Source organism: Rhinopithecus roxellana, chromosome 12 (assembly GCF_007565055.1).
Source record: "Rhinopithecus roxellana isolate Shanxi Qingling chromosome 12, ASM756505v1, whole genome shotgun sequence".
Classification (NCBI taxonomy): domain Eukaryota; kingdom Metazoa; phylum Chordata; class Mammalia; order Primates; family Cercopithecidae; genus Rhinopithecus; species Rhinopithecus roxellana.
The window spans coordinates 67174137-67196805 of NC_044560.1; the positions used below are offsets into that span (position 1 = coordinate 67174137).

At 36.1% G+C, this 22669-nt stretch overlaps 1 protein-coding gene across 1 annotated transcript in view; it reads right to left on the bottom strand.

Annotated features, from left to right (window-relative positions):
* Positions 1 to 22334, bottom strand: part of SYDE2 (synapse defective Rho GTPase homolog 2) — a 42367-nt gene extending 20033 nt beyond the window's left edge. Inside the window, exons 1-4 of the mRNA XM_010382552.2 lie at positions 21576 to 22334; positions 11417 to 12112; positions 6083 to 7185; positions 2639 to 2765 (exon numbers count right to left, since the gene is read on the bottom strand). Coding sequence (XP_010380854.1) covers positions 2639 to 2765; positions 6083 to 7185; positions 11417 to 12112; positions 21576 to 22320 — 2671 coding nt within the window. The 5' untranslated portion in view covers positions 22321 to 22334. The remainder of the gene's footprint in view (positions 1 to 2638; positions 2766 to 6082; positions 7186 to 11416; positions 12113 to 21575) is intronic.
* Positions 22335 to 22669: the final 335 nt, after the last annotated feature.

Sequence of the window (22669 nt, forward strand, 5' to 3'; positions counted from 1 at the left end):
GACTTTATACCTAAAATTTTGTACTTGATTTTTAAAACTGGTTTGTCTGGAGTATTTCATTCCATGCTCCAGATAAACCAACTACTAAAAACACATTAAACTGTGAACAAAATCTGTCACTCACTTCATTAATTTCTCATTTTTTAGACCTACTGAACTACTAATTATATTTCAAAGTTTACTCAGAAATGTGAGTTCATGAGGAACAAACACATGAAGCAACACTGTCACTGGCCAACTCCTCAAATCAACAATAACCTTTATTTTTAGCCATGATAACCTTGTGTCATGTAATTATTTTGCAGACAAATCTTAAATCATTTCATTGCCTTTTTATCAAGAAAAAAATAGCCCTAAATTCTTCTGAAAAACAGCTTTACACAAATGGAATAGTACAAAGAATAGAGCCAAGAAATATCCAATTTATAAATTACAGAAACTCTCAATTTTAGGAAAGAATGCTATAAATCCAATATTCATTGACCTGTTGTTCATATCTTCTGCATATGCTGCCAATTTCCAAAACTAGGAACTCTTCATTTCATCTTTTAAAATTATACATGTTTAACATAATTTTTATTTATAAGACAGTTTCACCAAGACAAAATCTATTTTTATTTATAGAGTGTACTTGCTGGAAATTTGTATTTATAAAACTTTCTCTTCCATGGATTCATAAAATGAGTCTTTTGCTGATTTTGTTAATTACACATTAACAAGGAAAGAACATTTCATTTTTTTTTTCAGGCATCTCAATTTTTTGTAGAAATATGCCTCTTCCTATATAAAAATTAAAAGGAACCATTATTTCTGATTTGCTAAAATATATAAGAAAAAAGTGACAGTTTGTTTTATCTTAGCATTAAAATGCTTGGAATCAAAGTTTTGATTATCTAAGAGTTACATATTAAACACTTGAAGAAAATACAGTTATTCAGCACTCAAAGGGTAGGAATCTCAATTATTCAGGAAGTCTCAATCCTAAAAGTAAGCTTTAAGGATTTTCACCAACAAAATTCTCTTAAATATGTACAAGATGAACTTTCCTCAAATTTTCACCCAAACAGTTAATTGTGAGTAAAAATAAGAAAGCAAGTTATAAGAGAAAAATAAACCCATTACAGCAAGAAAAAAATGGTGGTTGTCAGTAGAGAGGAGAAAGAACTATCAAAATACACAGAAGATTTGGAGATACACACTGAAGCATCTATAAATGAAAGGATATGTCTGAGATTTTCTCAAAATAATCAAGGGCTGAGAAGAAGCAAATGGGAGGATGAATGAGACAAGTCTGTTCATGTGTTGATATTATGGAAACCAGGTGATAAACAGGATTTTTCATAGTATTCTCTGTACTTTCGCATATGCTTGAAAACTTCAATAATTAAAAAAGTAAAACAACAAAAACAAATATGGAATTATTATAAACCAGTAGCTCCTGAAGGTTACCAATAAGGTTATGAGCCATTTCTTAATGGCCAAATTCAAAGGCCCTTTTCTTTTCTCATATAATCTCTCCATAGAATGACTGTATCACACTTTTGCTTAATTTCTGTTGTCTCTTATTTCCCAAACTTTCTGACTCCTTTCCTCTTAATCTCTTTAGGTGTTTCTTCTTTCTTTGCCTGCCTCCAAAGTTGGGAGACCTCCAAAGTTCTTGTCTTTTCAAACTTTATGGACAATTGCAACGCTTTAACTACACATATATGCCAATGACTCTCTTTCCACTCTCATCTTTCAGGGGTAATAGAAGAATATTTCCATTGCCATACACTGAATTATAATCACCACTTGGGTAAATAAGAGATCCCTCAAATTCTACTGCATCCTCTTCTTAGCTGCAGATGAGCAGTTTCAACTTTGCTTGATCTACCCATTTAGATCTCCTACTAGCACTTCAAATTCTATATATCCAAAGCCCAATTCATAATCTTTCTCAACACTTCCCCACCAAAAGCAGTAGCTCTCCCTGAAGCTCTCTTATTTCTGCTAATGGTACCCAATCAACCAGGTCTCAAAGTCACGTCTGTCTGGGCTCCCTCCTTCTCCACCTCTTTTCAATTCTACTTCTTCCTATTTCTACTGCTACAAGCCCCTTTAGCTCTTACTACCTCTTTGCTTGGACTATTGCCAAGGCTTTCTAATTGGTTTTCCTTCCTCTGGTCTCTTCTAATTTCAATTCATCACATAGAGTTGCCAGATTAATATTCCTGAAAACAATCTCTAATGATATCACTCCCCTACTCAAAAAATTTTAATGGATCCCCTCTGGCTAGTAAATAGATTTAAATTCTCTAACCAAAGAGTCAATACCCTCTATATCACCTAAGTACCAGTCAAACTCAACTCCCAAGGCATTTTATTTATACCTCTATGAAGGTACCTTTTTCTTTCTGCTAGCTACTATAGCTAATTGAAAGTAGGTCTTACTTCCCTTCATCATGTCAGCTGCTGGCGGGCAAGGGACCATAGCTTAATACCTTCCCATAGAAAATAACACAGTAAGTAATGTTTGTGAAGGAAGAAAAGACTTCAGAATAAAAACAAATTAAACTTCAGCTACAAATGTATTTCAGTTATTTTTGTTGCAGATGTAGTCTTTCCAGAAAGAGTACATAAAATAAAATCTATGTATTACCTGTTATTACATTTATATCTGGGTACTGGTTTTCACACAGACCAACAGCTTTGCTATCTCTCTCAAAAGCCTCTCGCAGTTCTTTCTTGACTGCTGCCGAACCACATAATCGATACAGGCCTACTACCTAGGAATAAAATTATGGCCACATTATGGTAAATTTGATAAAGGGAAAATATAATTACATTATAGATCACATGAACTTTGCAATCAAATATGTTCTGATGTAATTTAATTTAAAATACCTCAAATATAGCTTTTGAAATCTCATTATATACTATGTTGATTAGTTTAATAAAAATATCCTATTCTTTCATTTAAATTCAAACAATATACTGTCAGTTCGGTAATGCTGGCTACCTATCTTAAGTAAAACGCAATCCCTTCTTTCCAGTTTTATATGCTCAATCAAGATCTCTATGCCCCAGGAATGTGCGCCCTTTCACAACTTTTGTTCCAGACTGAAGTAGTACAGCGCAGACAGTGAACAAGGATTTTAGAGTCATAATGCCCCACTCCTTGCTTCATGAATTTGGGCAAGTTATTTAATCTCTTTAAAACTCAGTTTCTTTTATCCTTAAAATAACAATATAGTTGAAATAAGCTTCTAGTATATAAAGCTTTTTAAGAAAAAAGATTCTCAAGAAGACACAGAAGCAAACTTAGGGTTTTCTGTTGTTGTCAAATTAATTGATTATAAAGTGATGGAGGAAATTTAAAATAATATATTAAAGGTAAAATAAAACCTCTACTTCAAAATTTATAGAGGACAGACACTATCCATCCCACCAACCTACAATGAAAAGATTTGTCTTTAAGCACTGTTATACAGGTTCTAAATATTGAGTCTTAAGTTATTTACTATAAATTTACCAAGAAGAAATAAACATGATCTCTGTAAAGACAAAACACGCCCAATTAAGCTATCAAAGGTCTTTGAAAGAATAAACCTTCAAAAAAACTTAAGGAGAATAAGTGGTTGTCAGCCATACTTCCACATCTAAGATTATTTAGAAAGTTCAGTTACTTTGAATTGAAGGAAGAATTATGGAGAAAGAAACTATTTAAAGATAGAAAGTAAAAGTAATCTTCCAGGATTTGAACTAGGAATCACTGTAAAATGCACTAAATGATCTAGAGGAAGAAGTATACAAATGAAATTTCCAGGTTTACTTATGACACTCATCTCTTCTGACTCCTTAAAAAACTGAAAGAATACATTATAAGGTGGGTCTCAATATGAGAAAGTGTCAAAACAGATACAGGGAAATATTATCTAAAATATTTGAGATGATAAGCTATAGGTATTAATTGAAAGACAGTAAAGAACCTAAAACTATTTCCAAGACATGATAATGCAAGGTGCTGCTACATTCAAAAAGATCAAGATAATATGGGAAACCAAGAAATACACTAGGAAAAAAATTCAAATTTCCTACTCTTACCCACATTCATGATGCATCCACATTGAGAATAGCATGAGTTACACTGGTCACATCATCTCAAGAAAAACACAATAGAAATGTAGACAGTCCAGAAAATGAAACTAAAATACTAAACAGAATCAAAGGAAATGCTACCACAATAGAAAAAACGAACTTGATCATAGCCCTGCTGATGTGAGCACATATAAGTGTCATAAAGTACCATAAAAACGATGTATCCCTTAAACTTGAGAAGATGAGCCTACAACTTAAAGGAAGTACTACTTAACTAGTACACAATAAATTGATGGGATATTTTACCCCCAAAAGTTGAAATCACAAATGTAATTTTTAAAAAGATGAACAAAGAAAGGAAGATCTAATACAGGTACTTCAAGGAAAAGATATTTTAGGATATATCCCTAATTTCAGATGCTGAGATCCTGAATCAAATCCTTGAAGTACATGCTCGATGCCTCTGTGAAAGGCAGACCATGAGTATGATCTCCATAGCAATTTTTCCCATTTTAAGCAGGAGATGGGTGGGAGTAGCATTCAAAGCATTTGGAAGATGCAAAGACCCATGCCACAAACTCTTTGCATATGACTATCAAAGCCTATTTTCATGTTTACAATAAAAACCCAACAAAAGAAGAATAATTCCTGACTAAAAGGGTAAACAAAATTTAAGCAGTATGCCAGTCTATAAAATACATGCACAATAAGCCTCTCTCTATTGGGGGCGGGGGACAGGGGAGGGCAAGTGGAGGAGAAAGAAGCAGGGGAGACAAACAAAAACGTCTTTAAAAAGTACAGTTCTAGGCCAGGAGCCATGGCTCCCACCTGTAATCCCAGCACTTTGGGAAGCCGAGGCAGGTGGATCACAAGGTCAGGAGTTTGAGACCAGCCTGGCTAACATGGTGAAACCCCATCTCTACTAAAAAAAAATACAAAAATTAGCCAGGCACGATGGCGTGCACCTGTAATCCCAGCTAACTGGGAGGCTTAGGCAGAACTGCTTTAACTCGGGAGGTGGAGGTCACAGTAAGCTGAGATTGTACCACTGCACTCCAGTGTGGGCAACAGAGCAAGACTCTGTCTCAAAAAAAAAAAAAAAAAAAAAGTACAGTTCTAAATAAAAATGAAAAGTATGGCTAAAAATGTTTTCTTGGCACTTAAAGTGGTTCAAATGATTCTCCTGCATCGCCTCCCAAGTAGATGGGATTATAGGCATGTGCCACCATACCGGACTAATTTTTGTATTTTTAGTAGAGACAGTTTTCACCATGTTGGCCAGGCTAGTCTTGAACTCCTGACCTCAGGTGATCCGTCCACCTCAGCCTCCCAAAGTGCTGGGATTACAGGCATTAGCCACCATGCCCGACCAAGCAAATAAGATCCACAGAGATTAAGTGACTTGCCCAACATGACACAGCTAAGTAATAATGGAGGAGAAACCAGAATCCAGGTATTCTGCATCTTAATGCAAAATTCCATTAACTTATGCTGTTTCTTGAGTTTCCATGTTAAGCTTAAGTTTATTAAATAAATATTTCAGATTTTATAATATTTACTCTCATTGTCTTTTAACTTACCTTTTTAACCAATATTTTAAATTCGGATAGTACTAAAGCAGAAATAACGTAATGATTTTTAGTCGTAATATGTATCACAAAAATTAGTATAAACATTACTTATACCTGATATTAATATCCTTTGCCTAATTTTATCAGCTCTGATTTTTCCTTTTAATGCCATTTTGAAGCAATCCTGATTTCTAATTATAAGACCCATGAAGCTCTGTGTTGCAATATAAATTTGTGGAATCATCTAGCATGCTCTCAATAACGGACAACATGAGTCAACTCAAAAATTATACCCTAAACAGTAATGGAATAAAGAATAGGAATTGTAAAATATCTAAATTTGATTTTTTTACATTACCTTGAATTCCTTCCCCCAAGACTTACAATTAATCAATCAATAAAGGAAGTAGTAGAGAACCATAGTAAGATAATACCTGACAGCCTCTCTTTTCAATTTCCATAATACATTTCTGTATCAGAAGGGGCACCATCAGTCCTATATTTTCTTTCTCTACAACTTTTTGAATATCAACTCCAAATATTATTGGTTCTTGGTTTATGTCTAGTCCATGAAGAGAATTCTCCCACTGTTCCATAAGAGTCACTTTCACATAAATAAGACCTCTAGGTTCAAGTTTGACAGCCAATTGATGAGTCTTTGTCACTCTAAATAAGGTGGGAAGAACAACAGTTCCATGACAACAAACTCGATTTTTTCTTGGAGTGGGTTCCCAACTGAATACTACTAGTTTCAAATGTTGAGCATTTTCAATTTCTATGTTGAAAGTGTGATCCATGTCTAAAAATGTCGTTCGACATGTGAGCAAAGCTGTTCTTGCTTTGTTTACTGAATCCACCTGAATTGCACAAAAGACATCTTTTGAATCTATCCGAGGTGGTTTTAAATCCTCAGCACCATAGAAATGTACACTCATGAGCCCAGATATGTACTGTGAACACTTAGGTTGATCAGAAAAGCTATAATGCCTAAAAGCATCAATGTCAATTTCATTCTTGCTACAACTATTTGAAATTATTTCTTTTCCTCTTCCAAATTTGTTTTCAGATCCATGTTTGCTAGCTTTAGTTATAAGTTCAGGTGAGTCTCCATCACTAAGGTAACCACCTTTGCAGGAATACTTAGAACTCATAGAGTTTTTCTTCTGGTAGTTGTGCTGGGAGGATACACTGGTATCAAGATGGTATCGGCTTATAACATTCCTCTTAGCAGCTGTGGTTGTGTTCCCAGAGGGCAGAACATCAGTATGATGAATTTCTCGGCAGTTATATTTAGACAAAGAAGGAGTGTTATCGGGACTGTTTATATAATTCAATGTTCCCTTAACACTTAGCTTTCGGCTAAATTCTGGCAACTTTTTCATTTTCATGGAAAGTTTCCTCACAGTTCGTGGAGATTTTATTTTATCTGGGAAAGACCAATTAATTGAACTGCCTTTTTTCACAGGGCTAGGATTTGGAGAAGATGGTTCTATAATTCCCAATTCAGTACTATTTGTAGCAGCCAGGATCCCTGAACCTTAAAAAAGAAAGAAAGAAAGAAAAATATATTATAAAGCAGTATGTTTTGATTTCTACTTTTATTCTTATTTTATAAACCATCAACTAAACAAGCTCTCACACAGGCAGAAATTCTTCTCTTATTCATCTTAATGAGGAGATTTCATTAGAAGTTCAGCTCAACTTCCATCATGATACTCAAGCAGAATACTGCATTATCCCAATTATTTAAAATTTAAGTTAATTTTTCATACTTTGTCTATTCCTTATAAAGATCTAATAACCTCACATCAAAAACTAATGTATGTAACACAATATTTCACAATTAAAATGAGAAAAAGTATTTATTCATTTTAAAAATCAACAAATGATCTTTCTTTAAAAAGTACTAATATTCTTTCTTTAAAAAGTACTAATGTGTCCCAATGACAAATAAGTAGTTTCTTTATAGAGAAAAAAGTATTTTAAGTATGCCCACAGGGCTTTTCTAGTAAGAAGATAATAGAAAATGGAGTGTTTGATAAACTGGATAAAGCATCCCCTTGTACTAAAATTATAGTACAATTCTACTGGCTTAATAGTCTGAAACACTCTAGAGTTAATCAGGGTCCTGCTTTAGTCTATAAACATCAATCTGTCTATTTTATCACAGCCTAGAAAAGCTATCCAGTATATTAAATTGCTTTAGATTAAATACATTATCATATTAAAAAATTGACTCTTTTAACATATTGTAAGTAATTTCTACTGAAGTCCTTAACTAATTATTAAAATGAAATACTGTACATGATAGCAACTTCTACTGCAGATAAGACTGGATTTATTAAAACCAAAATGCTTTGGTTTTATAAACCCCAAGAGCCAAAATATTACCAAATTCCACAGTTGCTTAAAATTAAACTACAACTATACTAATCAAATCACATACTATCTTTAAAAAGAAGGTACAAAGTAAAAATCTTTAAATATAAATTTATGAACTAGGCTAGAGTCAAGTGAAACTGGCATACTCCTTTAGCACCTAGAACAGTAACTGGTACATAGCAGGAACTCAATATTTAGTGAATAAATGAATAACCAATTGTTAGTTGCCTTGTAAACTGGCAAACTTTGTAGAAAATGCAATATAGAAATTAACAATAATAATTACCAGCCATAAACACCAAGTAATGATTCTGGTAATTGTTCTGAATGAAGTAAAAAATATTATTATGAAGATCACTGCAACAGCACCAGAAACAATCTATCAACACCTAACATTAAGGAAACAGTCAAATAGATTAGGGCACATCAACCCAGTTAAATACTGTACTACAATGCTTGAGAAACAATACTACTCTACATGTAACAATGCAAGATGAAGATACCAAGTAAAAATAGCAAAAATAAAAAATAAAGTCCACTATGATTGCAACTACATAAAAGATACATATATGTCATGGTGGCTCACTGTTATCCCATTACTTTGGGAGGCTGAGGCAGATAGGAGTTCAAGACCAGCCTGGACAACATGGCAAAACCCCATGTCTACAAAAGATACAAAAAAATTAGCAGGTATGGTGGTGAGCTATAGTCCCAGCTACTAGGGAAGCTGAGGTGGGAAGACTGGTTGAGCTGGGAAGGTCCAGTGTTTCCCAGGCTGGGAGGCTAGCAAGCCGTGATTGTGCCACTGCGCTCCACCCTGCAAAACACAGCAATACCCTGTCTTTAAAAAAAAAAAAAAAAATACATATATATCTGGAAGTTAATCAGGAAAAAACAAGTCATAATTGTATTAGGATGAATTAGCTTTCCAATTCTCTGATCAAAAATTATTTTGAAATTCAACCATTTTCTTTGCCAATTTCTCAAGAGCTTTCTGCCAATATTGCTAAGAAACAGATCACTTTAGGTAATGGTTTTTCCACCAAAATAAAACAACAAAAAAAGATGACTTATAAATAAACTGTCTATATATTTCCTTTGGTCAATTTAGGATTTTTGACCAAAAAATATTTTAATTATATATTATAATCATATATTTTACAATATTAAATGAAATATTTAATATTTATAATATATTTATTTTATAATTATAAATATATTTTAATTATATATTTATGAGAAGAAAGACAGTAAAAAAGGAGATAGTAAAAAAAGCAGATATACCATACTTTTAAGTTATATTTTTAAAAAAAAATGTCTGTTAGTCTTTCCGGGTTCACAATTTGCCACAAACATTAAAAAAAAAAAAGTTTAAGGATAGTCACTTAAATCAAGGTGTGTGTCACTTCATGAACACCAACTTTCTATCTTTGCTCTTATCCTTACACTCCCTTGCCTTCTCTGAACTATTCCATATCCATTGCTATCTGTGATACTATAGCCTTCCCTATCACTCCACCCTGATCACAATCTGCATTCCAAATTACTATTTTATATAGTATTTATTTCTCTCCCTGTCCGGACTACAAAAGAAGCACACATTCGCTCTGGAGAATTATCCTATAATTAGAAATGCACAAAGAAAAAATTTAATTACCTTCAATCTCAACACCCAGAAAAAAATAAAAACAAATAAACAAAAAAACACTTAACATTTCCAGGATAGCTTTCAACTTTTCTTTCAAAATTGCCATCATACAGTACACACTGTTTTGAAACTTGCTTTTTCTCTTAATATACATTTACTCCACCTTTCTATGTCCCTGAGAAAAGGTTTCAAATGTAAGTAGTTTATTTGCAAAGTACAGAAACAACAGCGAGGGAGTTGAGAAAATTCAGGGGAAAATTCAAGCTGAATTATTAAGCCTGCTATCACTATGGGCAACTGGTGCTTGACCTCATGAGAAAACTCTGGGAAACAACATAGAATATGAACTCAGAATTATTCTGCCCAAGGGTTGAGGGAGCTGAGGTGGTTCTACACCAGCTCTTGTCAGGCACTGGTTGAGAGGCACGCCCAGGCTGCCCTGCAGAGAGATTCTCTAAGACTTCAGAGAAAGTCCTTAAGCAGAGATGAAGATGTTGGTGGCTGGAAATAAGCTTCTCCCATTTAAAAAGTAAGTAATAAAACTCAAGGGATATAAGACAAAGCCCTGACAGCATCTCCTATACCCCACATCTTTAAATATTCTGCATCATTTGAAATTCTGTAAATTAAAATGACTTGATATAAAACAGAACTGCTTTCTATTCTACACTTGATATTTGCAAGCAAATGTGCCTTACATTCTGTTTCCTGTGTACTGTGTCGGGGACTAAAAGAAGCATATCAGAAAATTAAAGGCAATTTTTGCAGATCAAAAACTTTTGAATATCCGCAATTTCAAATGGGTTAACCTAATATACATAAAGCTTTAATTATTTCATTTTTCAGTTCCATAACTACTGTAGTTCTTATTTTCACATGGGCCAACTTCATCTACATAAAACTTCAATTACTTCATTTTTCAGTTCCATAACTACTGTAGCACCTATTTGCAAGGGCCTTACTTCTACTTCTCATTTCTTTCTCTCTTCTCTCTTTCTTTTGTTCATGAGGAAACTTAGGCCTAACAAACACAAACTAATGACCACTGATACACTAAAAATAAAACTTTTCAGCTGCAGCCAGGCCAGGTGTAAATGAATAAATGAATGAATGAATGAAGCAAAATAAGACTTACTTTTTCTTCAACTCCCTATGATTTCTTACTTCCAACTAATAGACAAGCAATTACTGTCTCAAAGGATTGGCATATTAAAGCACACCGGACTATAAAGTCAAGTCTGTGGCCAGGCACAATGGCTCACGCTTATAATCCCAGCACTTTGGGAGGCCAACGTGGGTGGATGGCTTGAGGTCAGGAGTTCTAGACCAGCCTGGTCAACAAAGCAAAACCCTGTCTCTACAAAAGAATACAAAAATTGTCTGGGCATGGTGGCAGGCATCTATAGTCCTAGGTACTCAGGAAGCTACGGTGGGAGGATCACCTGAGCCTGGATGTCAAGGCTGCGGTGTGCCATGATTGTGCCACTGCACTCTAGCCTGGGTGACAGAGTGAGACCTTTTCTTAAAAAATAAAATAAAACAAAGATCAAGTCTGTGATAGTAATAATTAAACCAGCATGTACGTTAAAATGTTTATAAACCTTTTTGAGTTTTATTTTCATGAAAATATATTCACAAGAAAAAGTATAACAAACATCTTTTATATTTAGTTTTAGCTACTATCAAATAATTAAAAAATAGAAGAAGAAAGAAAAGACAGATATATGATCATTTTTACCTGCAAAAGGAGATTTCAACATAGGACTGTCCTCTACCATTATACCTTCTTGTGTCTTGTGTCCTAGCCTTTGCTTGTACTGCTGCACAAATTCTGTGGAACGGGCAGGATCCATAGGATTCATTCCATTTGACCATGTGTTCTGAATATCACCTGTATGTTCGGAAGAGCACAGCGAGTCTTCAGTATGCTGCTCTGCTTTCATTAGGTCACTGCCAGACAACATGCTTAAATTGACAGCAGGGAGCTTCAGAACAGCAGAGTCAACCTCACCAAAACTCAAGGCACTTGATATACCAAGGTCATCATCCTCAGGAATGGGGTTGTACCATATTTCTCCTTCATCATCTGCATCATTTTCCTCATTAAAATCTAAAGCACAGTTTTTCGATAATGAAGAGTTTGTAGTGTTACATACCACGTATGTACAGTACTCTTTAGATGATTTGAGGAAAGACTGTGATAGCTGATGTTTAGGTAGAGACACAGGTGAGATGGATAAATGACTTCTATCTTGGCATTTCTTATTTTCTTCTTCCAGATTAAGAGATCTCAGAGTACTCTGATATAGCCAATTGCGTTTCTTTGAAACAGTGATGCTGTTAAGTGGCTTATGACCTCTGAATTCAATATTATCCTTCAGATCTTCAAGTTCCCTTCTCTTCATTGAAGACCCATAGGCATTTTCAAATAAATCTGTTGCAAAGATATAATAAAGGTAGAATATAATGTCTGGTATATCAGAAAGACACGTCACTTCAGACCAGTTATTTAAAAAAATATTTTTTAAACAAAAAGTAACAATAATCACATTCAGAGACTAAAATTGAACTAGAAAAAAATTGAATTTTACATATAAATATGATTTATATTATTTAGAAATCAAACTGCTAGTACAAGTGTCAAAGAATTCTAAGAAAAAGGATACACAAACTCAGAGACTGCCTTTATAAAAACTACAGTGCTAACAAAGCCTTACCCTAAGTAAAACATACCTTATAAAAAGTGTATATAGAATGCTTTATACACAGTATACCTCTAATCAATATTTGAATAAGTTTCAATTCATTATTACAAGGACCAGAAGTCCTTAAAAATATAATATTCCTCCTACCTTTTCACACAAAGATTAACTTTCAAACCTAACAAGAAAGTATGCCTTACTGACATTAAAATGTCAACACAACATTGGCTTCCTATCCATATAACACAATAGCACTTTATGTAGGGTTTAAGTTCTAAATATCTAGGGCAGAACTAAAAACAAAAATCCCTTCAGAAGGCCCCAGATTAGAAGCAGGTATGCTGTCTCACAGTATGCACTACACAGCTATTATTTTTTTTGGCCAGGCACAAACTTAAGCAGCAGGGAAATAAGAATGAACAAAACAATCCCTTCCCTTAAGAAATTCACAGTCCAAGTTCTGCGCGACGGCTCATGCCTGTAATCCCAGCACTTTGGGAGGCCCAGGCGGGTAGATCACGAGGTCAGGAGTTTGAGACCAACCTGGCCAACGTAGTGAAACCCCATCACTATTAAAAATACAAAAATTAGCCGGTCATGGTGGCATGCACCTGTAGTCTCAGCTACTCAGGAGGCTGAGGCAGGAGAATAGCTTGAATCCAGGAGGCGGAGGTTATGGTGAGCTGAGATCCCACCACTGCACTCCAGCCTGGGCAAGAGAGCAAGACTCTGTCTCAAAAAAAAAAAAAAAGAAATTCATAGTCCAATGGGGGACCTCAAATGCTTAGATATATGCATATCTTAATATAAGTAAGACTCTACAAATGTATACATAACATTAATTTCATCTAAAGAGGAAAATATTTTGTGTTTCCAGAGCTGTAAAGCAGGCTTCAATGACAATCCATAAGCTAAGTATATAACTATCATCATAATAATAATTCACCATACATAATTAAAACCACATTTGTAAAAATCTAAGATCATCTCAGGTTTCTAAATTATGGAATTATACGGTCAACTCATCTTATTGGCACAGCAAGTAAAATATAATGGTCTAGGCTGGGTGTGGTGGCTCACGCCTACAATCCCAGTACTTTGGGAGGCCAAGGTGGGCAGATCACGAAGTCAGGAGATCGAGACCATCCTGGCTAACATGGTGAAACCCCATTTCTACTTTAAAAATATAAAAATCAGCCAGGCGTGGTGACGGGCACCTGTAGTCCCTGCTACTCGGGAGGCTGAGGCAGGAGAATGGCGTGAACCCGGGAGGCCGAGCTTGCAGAGAGTTGAGATCGCGCCACTGCACTCTAGCCTGGGCGACAGAGCGAGACTCCGTCTCTTAAAAAAATAAATAAATAAAAATAATAATGGTCTAAAAATAGAGCGATAAAACACACTAAGCTACAAGGAGCTTAATAACAATCAAAAAATCAGATTTATGTGTAATCAAGGTTTTCAATAACCTCCCTTCTAAAGAAATCTAAATGTCCAGCCTGGGCAACATGGCAAAATCTAAACGTCCAGCCTGGCCAACATGGCAAGACCCTATCTCTACAACAAATTAAAAAATTAGCCAGGTGTGGTGGCACACACCTGTCATCCTAGCTACTTTGTAGGCTAAGTTGGGAAGATTGCCTGAGCCCAGGAATGTGAGGCTGCAGTGAGCTATGATTGTGCCACTGTGCTCTAGCCTGGGCAACAGAGTGAGACCCTGTCTCTTAAAAAAAATAATAATAATAAAAAATTTTTCTTTCAAAAAAAACCTAAACATGTACCCAAACAAGCAGATTTGTAATAAATAAATAAATAAATAAACAAATCTTAAACACAAATTGCAAGTCACATTCAATTCCAGATGCAGGAATTAGACTAGAAATCAGAAGAGAAAGAAGCTCCCATGAATACCTACTATGGCAGGCATTGATTTACTCCACAAATGAGTGACTATTATGTGGCAGGCATGAGAGATAAAGCAGTAAGGAGGCCTCCAACCTCATTTAACCTCTAGAACAATCCTATGAAACAGGTATGATTACCATCATGAGCCTTAAAGAATATGAGAAATATGGTCAAGTCGCTAGCCTAGGATTCAAATTTAAGCCTATCTAATCTTAAAACCCATGCTCCACTCACCATGCTACCCACAAAGCACACCATGCTACCCATACCATGCTACCCACAAACAGTACAGAAGCAGGGAACCCTCTCTGAACATGGGGATATTCACCTCAATTTATCTTATAAATTAAAGTGGTTGCTGGTAAGGACTAAGTGAAACAATGTTCAAAATACTTGAAAAACATACTATAAAGTTCTACTCAAAAACGTCAAGTAACTTGTTCAAGAGCACCTTGTTAGTAAATGGAAAAGGCAGCACTCAAACTCATTCTGACTCCAAAGTTTGTGGTGATATACCTAGCCTACTATAGGGGAAAGTCAAGAGTCTTTCTTTGGTTCTATCTCCATTACACTTAAAATTAACAACTGAAAAATCAAAACATACTCAGCAATCACTGGGCTTTCTGGGTTTTCAGTGATCACATGATTTTGCCAGGTGCACTGAAATCTAAATCTATTTCACATTTAAGTTCAAATCCAGTATTACTTAACAGTATTTCAGACCATCACAGGATATTACAGTTTGACCCAATTTAAATTTGAAGCAAACAGTATAAAATTACATTACTCATAATGGCTACGAGCCACATCTTATCTTTTTCTCAGACATCTCTTAGAAATTCCAAATTTTTATATAGCTAGATACATTCATTATTTTAAATCTTAGTGTAAGTTTTCTGACATACACTATAAATGAGTCTTTAAACATGCTTCTACTACATTGCAAGGAACTGCAATGAGAAAAATAAAGCTACCAGTATCCCATATTTAAGCAAGTTGATACTTCCATTGATATAATCATTTAATGAAAGTATAATATTAAAAGGAATTATTTTTTTACTAGATGGGGTCTCACTCTGTCACTCATGCTGGAGCACAGTGGCACTATTATGGCTTGCGGTAACCTCAACCTCCCAGGCTCAAGTGATCCTCCCACCTCAGCCTCCCCAGAAGCTAGGACTACAGGCTTGCACCACCACAACTGACTAATTTTTTTTCTTTTGGTAGAGACAGGGTCTCACTATGTTGCCTAGGCTGGTCTGGAACTCCCAGGCTCATGTGATCCTACTGCTTCCTCCCCTCCAAAGTGTTGGAATTATGGTGTGAGCCACCATGTCTAGCCACTATTTTCAATGAAATCACAAACCACAAAAGCTTGAATCCATTCACTCTGCTATTGCTGAATATTTTAAAATAAATGATGCTGAACTTTAAACTTATAGATAAATGGCACGTTATTACAATTTATATTATGTATTATAAATATATAATATTACAAAGGCCAAATAAATTTATTAAACGGAATTAATCAACACATTATTCAAGATAATAAACTTTACTTGAGCAATTATTTATAAATTATTTAGAACATTTTTATCTCACTTAAATTAAATGGATCCATATGAATGTAAATTCATAGATATGGAAAGCTATTTGCAATCTTCCCTCCCATTTAATGCAACAATTAATGTTTAACCATATTAGCATAAATTTAGGAGTTTTAGCTTCATATATACGTAAAATATATATTATGTATAAATTATAAATTTTTTTGGAGACAGGGTCTCTGTTGCCTATATATGATATATAAAATATATACAATATATAATAAAATATATTTTATATATAAAAATATAACATATACGTTATATACACACACACACACACACACACACATTGAAAGAAGGTCCAAGTAAAAATATAAAAATAAGTATGCAAAGTTACAAGGCAAAAAAGTCCTTAGTCTCTTGCAACTATGCATGTTATGAGATAATTTTCAGATTCTAATTAAAGTAATTTTACTTTGAATCTGTAAGAGAAGACAGAAGTGGCAATTAAAAGGTTTTCACTCAGAAAAATATTCCACACAGTGGTGAACTACCCAAGTCAAATCTGTTTTCTCAACTATTATTTCATAACAAATCTAGATTACTTACTATTACTGAACATTTAACTAGTGCACCCAGTTCAAATGCATCAGCAAATTTTCCAATAAATTATATATTTCAACCCTCACTGAAAACGTATAGTACTGGCCAGGCGCGGTGGCTCACGCCTGTGATCCCAGTACCTTGGGAGGCCAAGGCGGGCGGATCACGAGGTCAGGATATCGAGACCATCCTGGCTAACACAGTGAAACCCTGTCTCTACTAAAAATACAAAAAATTAGCCGGGCATGGTGATGGGCGCCTGTAGTCCCAGCCACTCAGGAGGCTGAGGCAAGAGAATGGTATGAACCCGAGAGGGGGATCTTGCAGTGAGCCGAGATCACATGCCAGCCTGGGTGCATGCCAGCCTGGGTGACAGAGTTACACTCCATCTAAAAAAAAAAAAAATGTGTAGTACCTAGAGAGACATCTTTCATCATTTTAAAAATTCTGCAGAAATAAACTCCTGCTTTTCCTTACCTCTCTTTAAAAATCCCAGATAAAAGTATCTTATGAACACTGTATTAGATGTTTTAATCTATGTTTTAAAAGCATTAAACATTTTAATATTTATTAAAATCCTGTTTCTAAATGAGTACAAGTATCCCCTGCTTACAAACTTGGCAGTCCAAATGAAATTACTAGAATAAACTTAAGTTTCTGTGTGTGTGTTTCTGTGTGTGTGTATCTTTATCTTTCCTAGACAAATCTAAAAGGGGGAGAGGGATAGAATGAAAAGGAAAGAAACACCTTTTTTCTTTTATTTTTCTTCCCTTGTGACTAGCAATAAAAACCCTAAAGAAAAAAGAAAAAAAAAAAAAAGCTCTGTGTTAGCTTTTGAGAGGGGAAAGTAGAGAAGAAAACTCTGAGACTGTTTTCAGTTCCACAAAAGCAACAGGGATCAGCAAGAGAAAGAAGCACAAAAGATGAGCAGAATAAATAAATACCCCAAAAAGGTGTCCTCTAGCTCAACTCCCAGTGCTCCTAAGGCAGTACTCCTCAACTTCGATCTTTTCACTCTCCATCTAGAATCCTAATGATCTGAGGCAAAGCAGTATTCTCACAAAGCCTGGTTGCCTTCCCCTTGATAAGTAAGTACCAGGTACAGTACCAAATGGATTATCTTTTTTCATCCTCACAGCAACCTGAGGACTGAGGCTACACGAGGTTGAGTAACTTATCCAAGGTCACAAGCCTGGTAAGTGGTAGAGTCTGACCAGAAACCCAGAATCTCTATTCTGTTAACCATTGTACTATATGGCCTCCTCTCTTGCAGATTCCAAAATCTCACTAAGGGAACTGCTCAAATTTGTAATATATAAGTAGTAAGTACATTAATTCATATACATAAAACTGAAGCAAAAAGAGCCCAACTGCTTTGCTCTAATAGAGGTAGTTTAAGTACCAAGTATCAGAATAAGGTAGAATTTTTTAAAAAAAAACTTTGGGGATGTGAGAGCTCTAGAAGCTTACTGTTCAAAAGTATGGTCCACCAGAAAGCAGCATCTACACTGGAAGCAGAATCTCAGCCACCCCACACCTATAGAATCTGCATTTCAACAAAATTTCCAGGGAATTTATATGGACATTAAGTTTGAAAAGCACTGCTCTAAAACAGTGAACCACATTTTGAGTGGCAAAGGTCTAGCAAACAGCCTTCTTAAAAAATAAACACAACATTTCTTGGGAGCCACTGGTCTAGAAATGTAGGACTTTCAAATCAACACACCACTATTTTCTGCTGAATTTGTAATTCTCAAAGTTTTCCAGCCACCAGCAACTCCAATGTTCCATGGCACTCTTCCAGAAAAAAGGAAAGAAAAAAAAAAAAAAAAGCAACTGCACTTGCTTTCTAGCACCACAACAGCAGAATCTCTCAGGAAGAGATTTAAAACTAGAAGACTGTCAAAAACTATATACCTATTGCTACCCATCTTGAAGTGGGCCAATACAGAAAAATGTTGTTGGAAAAACTCATAAAGATTATGTAATTCATAAAGATAAAAAATCAGAGTTTACAAATACTTGAGAAAAGTAGGTGGGAATCAAGTCATAGTGTCAACTTCACTTTAAGATAAAGATCATACCAAACTAATTAATACTACCTTAAAATAACTGTCTAAAAATTTTAGACAAAATACTAAGTTATACAGTCAAGTTTTTTCTTTCACAGACCATGTAGCAGGAAAAGTGGAGTCAAAGTAGGCTAATTATTTTTTACAGCAATAAAAGGTGCTTTTGAATTTGTTTCTGAAAACTATATGCTAATTAAAACTTATTTATAAAGATTTATAATGATGTATACTTGGCAAACACATTAAGATTCCTTTGTAATCTTAAGGCTTGCAGAAACTTGACAATTTTTACTATGTGTAATGACTTTAGATTTCTTAAATCATCATCTCAATTAAGAACAAATCAGCCAATCTGTGCACACCACATACTTAACTACATCAAATCATTTGGTATTATAATACTATCAAAAGTTCTTAGTAGGAGCCAGAAATCAAAATAGAAAATCATTTGTGTTTCCATTTGTCATACAGTCTCAAAAATTTTCACAATACCTATATAGATTAAGTATCTCTATTTCACTGAATAATTATTCTGTATTACAAATTCTAAATATAATTTTATTTTGACAGAAAATATCCTATGAATAATATTGTACAGAAAAATGTGCTATAAACCTTTTCGGATATTTAACATCTTTGCATAAACAAGAATGTACTGGTTCATCTAGACCGCTCCAAATAAGTTTTGTAGAAAACGTGATTTAAAAGTAGAAGTCAAGTAACATTAATTTGAAGTAAGTAAATATTTAAAGGTAAAAATTTAAAATGGATACAGCAATTACTTTTTAAAATGTCCTTAAACCTAGCCTAAGATTCTCCCATCTTCTTTGCAACTTTGAGGAAGTTACTTACCCGTTATGCCTTGTTGAAATTCACCCATATCCTCAATCCAAGCAATTTAATAGAATTAATTGGATCAGACCTTTAAAGAACTCTCGAGTCTCTGATCTTATATAAATAGGGGCTTTTTTCAAACTCATGACACTTTGAGTTTGAATCCACATAGTAGTTTGAATCCATATACAGGTACCAACTGAGTGATCTTGGGCAAACTGCTTAATCTCTCTGTTCTTTTTCTTGTTGTTGTTATTAAATGACAGCATATCTCCATTTTGGGGCTACAAAAATTATATGAGAACCACCTAATGTATTCAGAATGGTCTTAATAAGACCAACTACACTTTATGAAAAATAATTTTTAAAAAGCTCTCCAAATCTATACTAGATATGTAAACACTGCACAAATTATTTTCATCTCTCCTGAAAGATGAATTAGTGATTTAAAAGGAAGGAACATCTGAGAGTTGTTTAAACCAGAGATTATGGTAGCTTTGGCTTAGATTTCTCATAAAATATCTAAAATACTATCATATAATAATTCTGTTTCATTTTAATTTCTAAGCAGTTTCATTTAGTTGCTTAATGCAAAAATCAAATTCATTCTTAAAGGAACTATATTTATTACTTTAAAAATCCTTGAATGTTTACTACTGAGGGCATTAAAAGCTATCACATGGTAAATGTTTTAGCACTGCAACAAAAGGGTGAAAAATATTTGACTCTTTTTTGTTATGGATGAAATTCAACTATGGTACCAAGAGTTAAAACTAAGCCAAAGCTGAGGAGGTAAAAATATTGTGGCAATAAAATATAATAAATGATTACAAATTACTTTATTCCTGGAAATACACGTTGAATATGAACTTAGTATAAAGTACACCTCTCTTAAAGAATTTACATTCTACTATCCTTTTGTTCAAGTGAAATGGAATATTTAACCTTGAGAATAAAATTTGACAGGTATGTATTAGAGCTGTATAGACAGGAAAAAACTTTGCAAGTTGGCACACACTTTGAATGAATCATTTGATTTGTCTTCATTGTTTGATAAGAAGTTTTGTGAACTTTGTTTCTCCCCACTGTTGTGTGTTTATTGGTTAAACAAAGTTAATGTGTATAAATCCAGTCCTGTATGATTTGTAATTACTAACAGAGTAACAGCCAAGTACTGTGAATACCTTTTACATTTAAGGATTTAATGTTTTCAAAATTATTCCTGACTTATAAGTCTTTATGCTCACTAAAAATTTTTATATGTAAGAGTATTCAAAAGACCATGTTGTTTTGGCTCACTTTGAAGATATTATACTCCTTTCAGGAAAGATATTTTGATATTTACAACATAATTGACAGGTTTCTAGAATTGATAACCTAAACCTTCAGTGATAGTTAAAAATCACGCACATACAAAATAGGGAGCATAATCCTATTATAAGGATCAATATGCTTTTTAAAAAACTAATTTACTTCTCATATAAATAGATGTTAAGTTTGCAAATGACTGCTTTAAAAAAAAAAAAAAGTACCTGAGGGACATTTTTCTTTTGATTAAAATGTTAGTGTCCTTGATTTTTCACAATAAAAAGATTACTTACTTTGTTGGGGTTTCTTTGGTGGAGGTAGGCAGGTGGAGAGATGGTGTACGTGAAATACTACCTGACTAAAAAATTCTACTTATGGTAGGATTTTTTTGTTTGATTTGTTTGGGGTTTTGGTTGTGTGTATGCATGCATGTGTGTGCATGCCTGGGACAGACAAAAAAAAAGTTGTAATGAGTAAAATGACAGTTTATGAAGCCTATAAAATCTACCTTGAATCAAATTCAAATTCACAAACTCCACAAAAGTCTATGGATTTGCCTAGAGCTACAAAGAATAAAAAATCAAGACAGTACCGCCCATCTGTAAACCTACTAAAAGTGTGTTAAACCTAACCTTTACTCATTCATGTAATACTTAGGGAATAGGCGCACTGGTTTTTCGAGAAGAAACACAACCCCAATTCTTCATGCCACTGTCTGATTAAAAAACAAAACAAAAAGCAAAACGAGTAAATGCATTATATTAAGTAACCTCGAAATTACTTTAAGTTGCCACTTACATGACACTTACTTTGGCCCGGTAACGTACCTGTCTGCAAAAACATACCTTTTTCTTGGCTTTTAAGACAGAAGCCCAGTCGATAAACAGTAAAGCTCGCGGTGCTAGCAATTTGATCGCAAAGTATCCTACCTGTCAGCGTAATTCTTTGGTCTGGAGGCACCGACAGGACACTGTTTTCACGCACTTTCAAAGCGCCCACATTTGGGGAGACTGCCTGCGTTCCTGTGACTTTGGGGGCCGTCCCACGGGCACGACCCTTCATTCCCAGGGACAGCAGACGCCCTTTGTACATCCACTTCTGCAGCTTCTTGACTGTCACTGCAGGCGGCTTGAGGAAGGAGGGGCCTTCCCGGCGGTCTCCTTTGCCGCTGCGTATCACAGAGGACCCCGCTGGATCCCTGAAAGGGTTTCCCGAGGAGCAGCCGTGGTCCTTGGAGCCTGGAGGCTGGAGGCCGGTGGGTGCAGCCGCCCGGGCGCGGTCCCCACTCCAGCCGTCCATCCTGCCTCCACGTGGCGGGGGCTCGTCCCAGTCCCCGTGCGCGCCGCACCTGATCCAGCTGTCGCTCGGCCACCGCTGGAAGGGAAGCGGCTTGGCACCCACCCGGAGGCTCTCGAGACTTCTGCTGCAGGACAGCCGCATCCGAGGAGTCCGCAGCTGGCCTCCCCCCGACTCCCTCTGAGGCGACCGGTGCGGGGACACCTGCTGCCGAGGTCGTCCGCCGCCTCTCCGCTCCCCGTCTCGGGGACAGGCTCCGCGGTCCGCAGCGCCGCGGGAAGGCGGCTGGCCCGGAGCCCGGGCTCCCGCGGGGAAGCCGTGATCCGCCAAGCCCCCGCCGCCCCGCCGCGCGCCCGAGTCAGGGGGCAGGTCGTGCATGGCCTGGATCAGCAGATAATAGGCCTCTTGCAACTGGGTCCGCAGCCTGCCTGTCTCCAGGCGGCCGCCCTCCGCCCCCAGGGAGGAGCCCGCCGCTGGGGGAGGCGGGGGACGCCGTTCCGCCTCCGCCCCCTCAGGCTCGGGCGCAGGCTGCGAGCCGCCGGGCAGGTTTTCGTAGTAGTCGGCGTCGTAGTCCTCTTCGTCATCGTCCACTTCCTCCTCCTCTCCGCTGCCCTCGGAGCCCTCGGGGGCGTGCAGAGAGGCATGAGCGAGCCCATGGCTCCAAGGGACGGCCTCCTGCCCGCAGCGCGGCCGAGGCCCAAGCGCCCCCGACTGCTCCGGGTGCCCT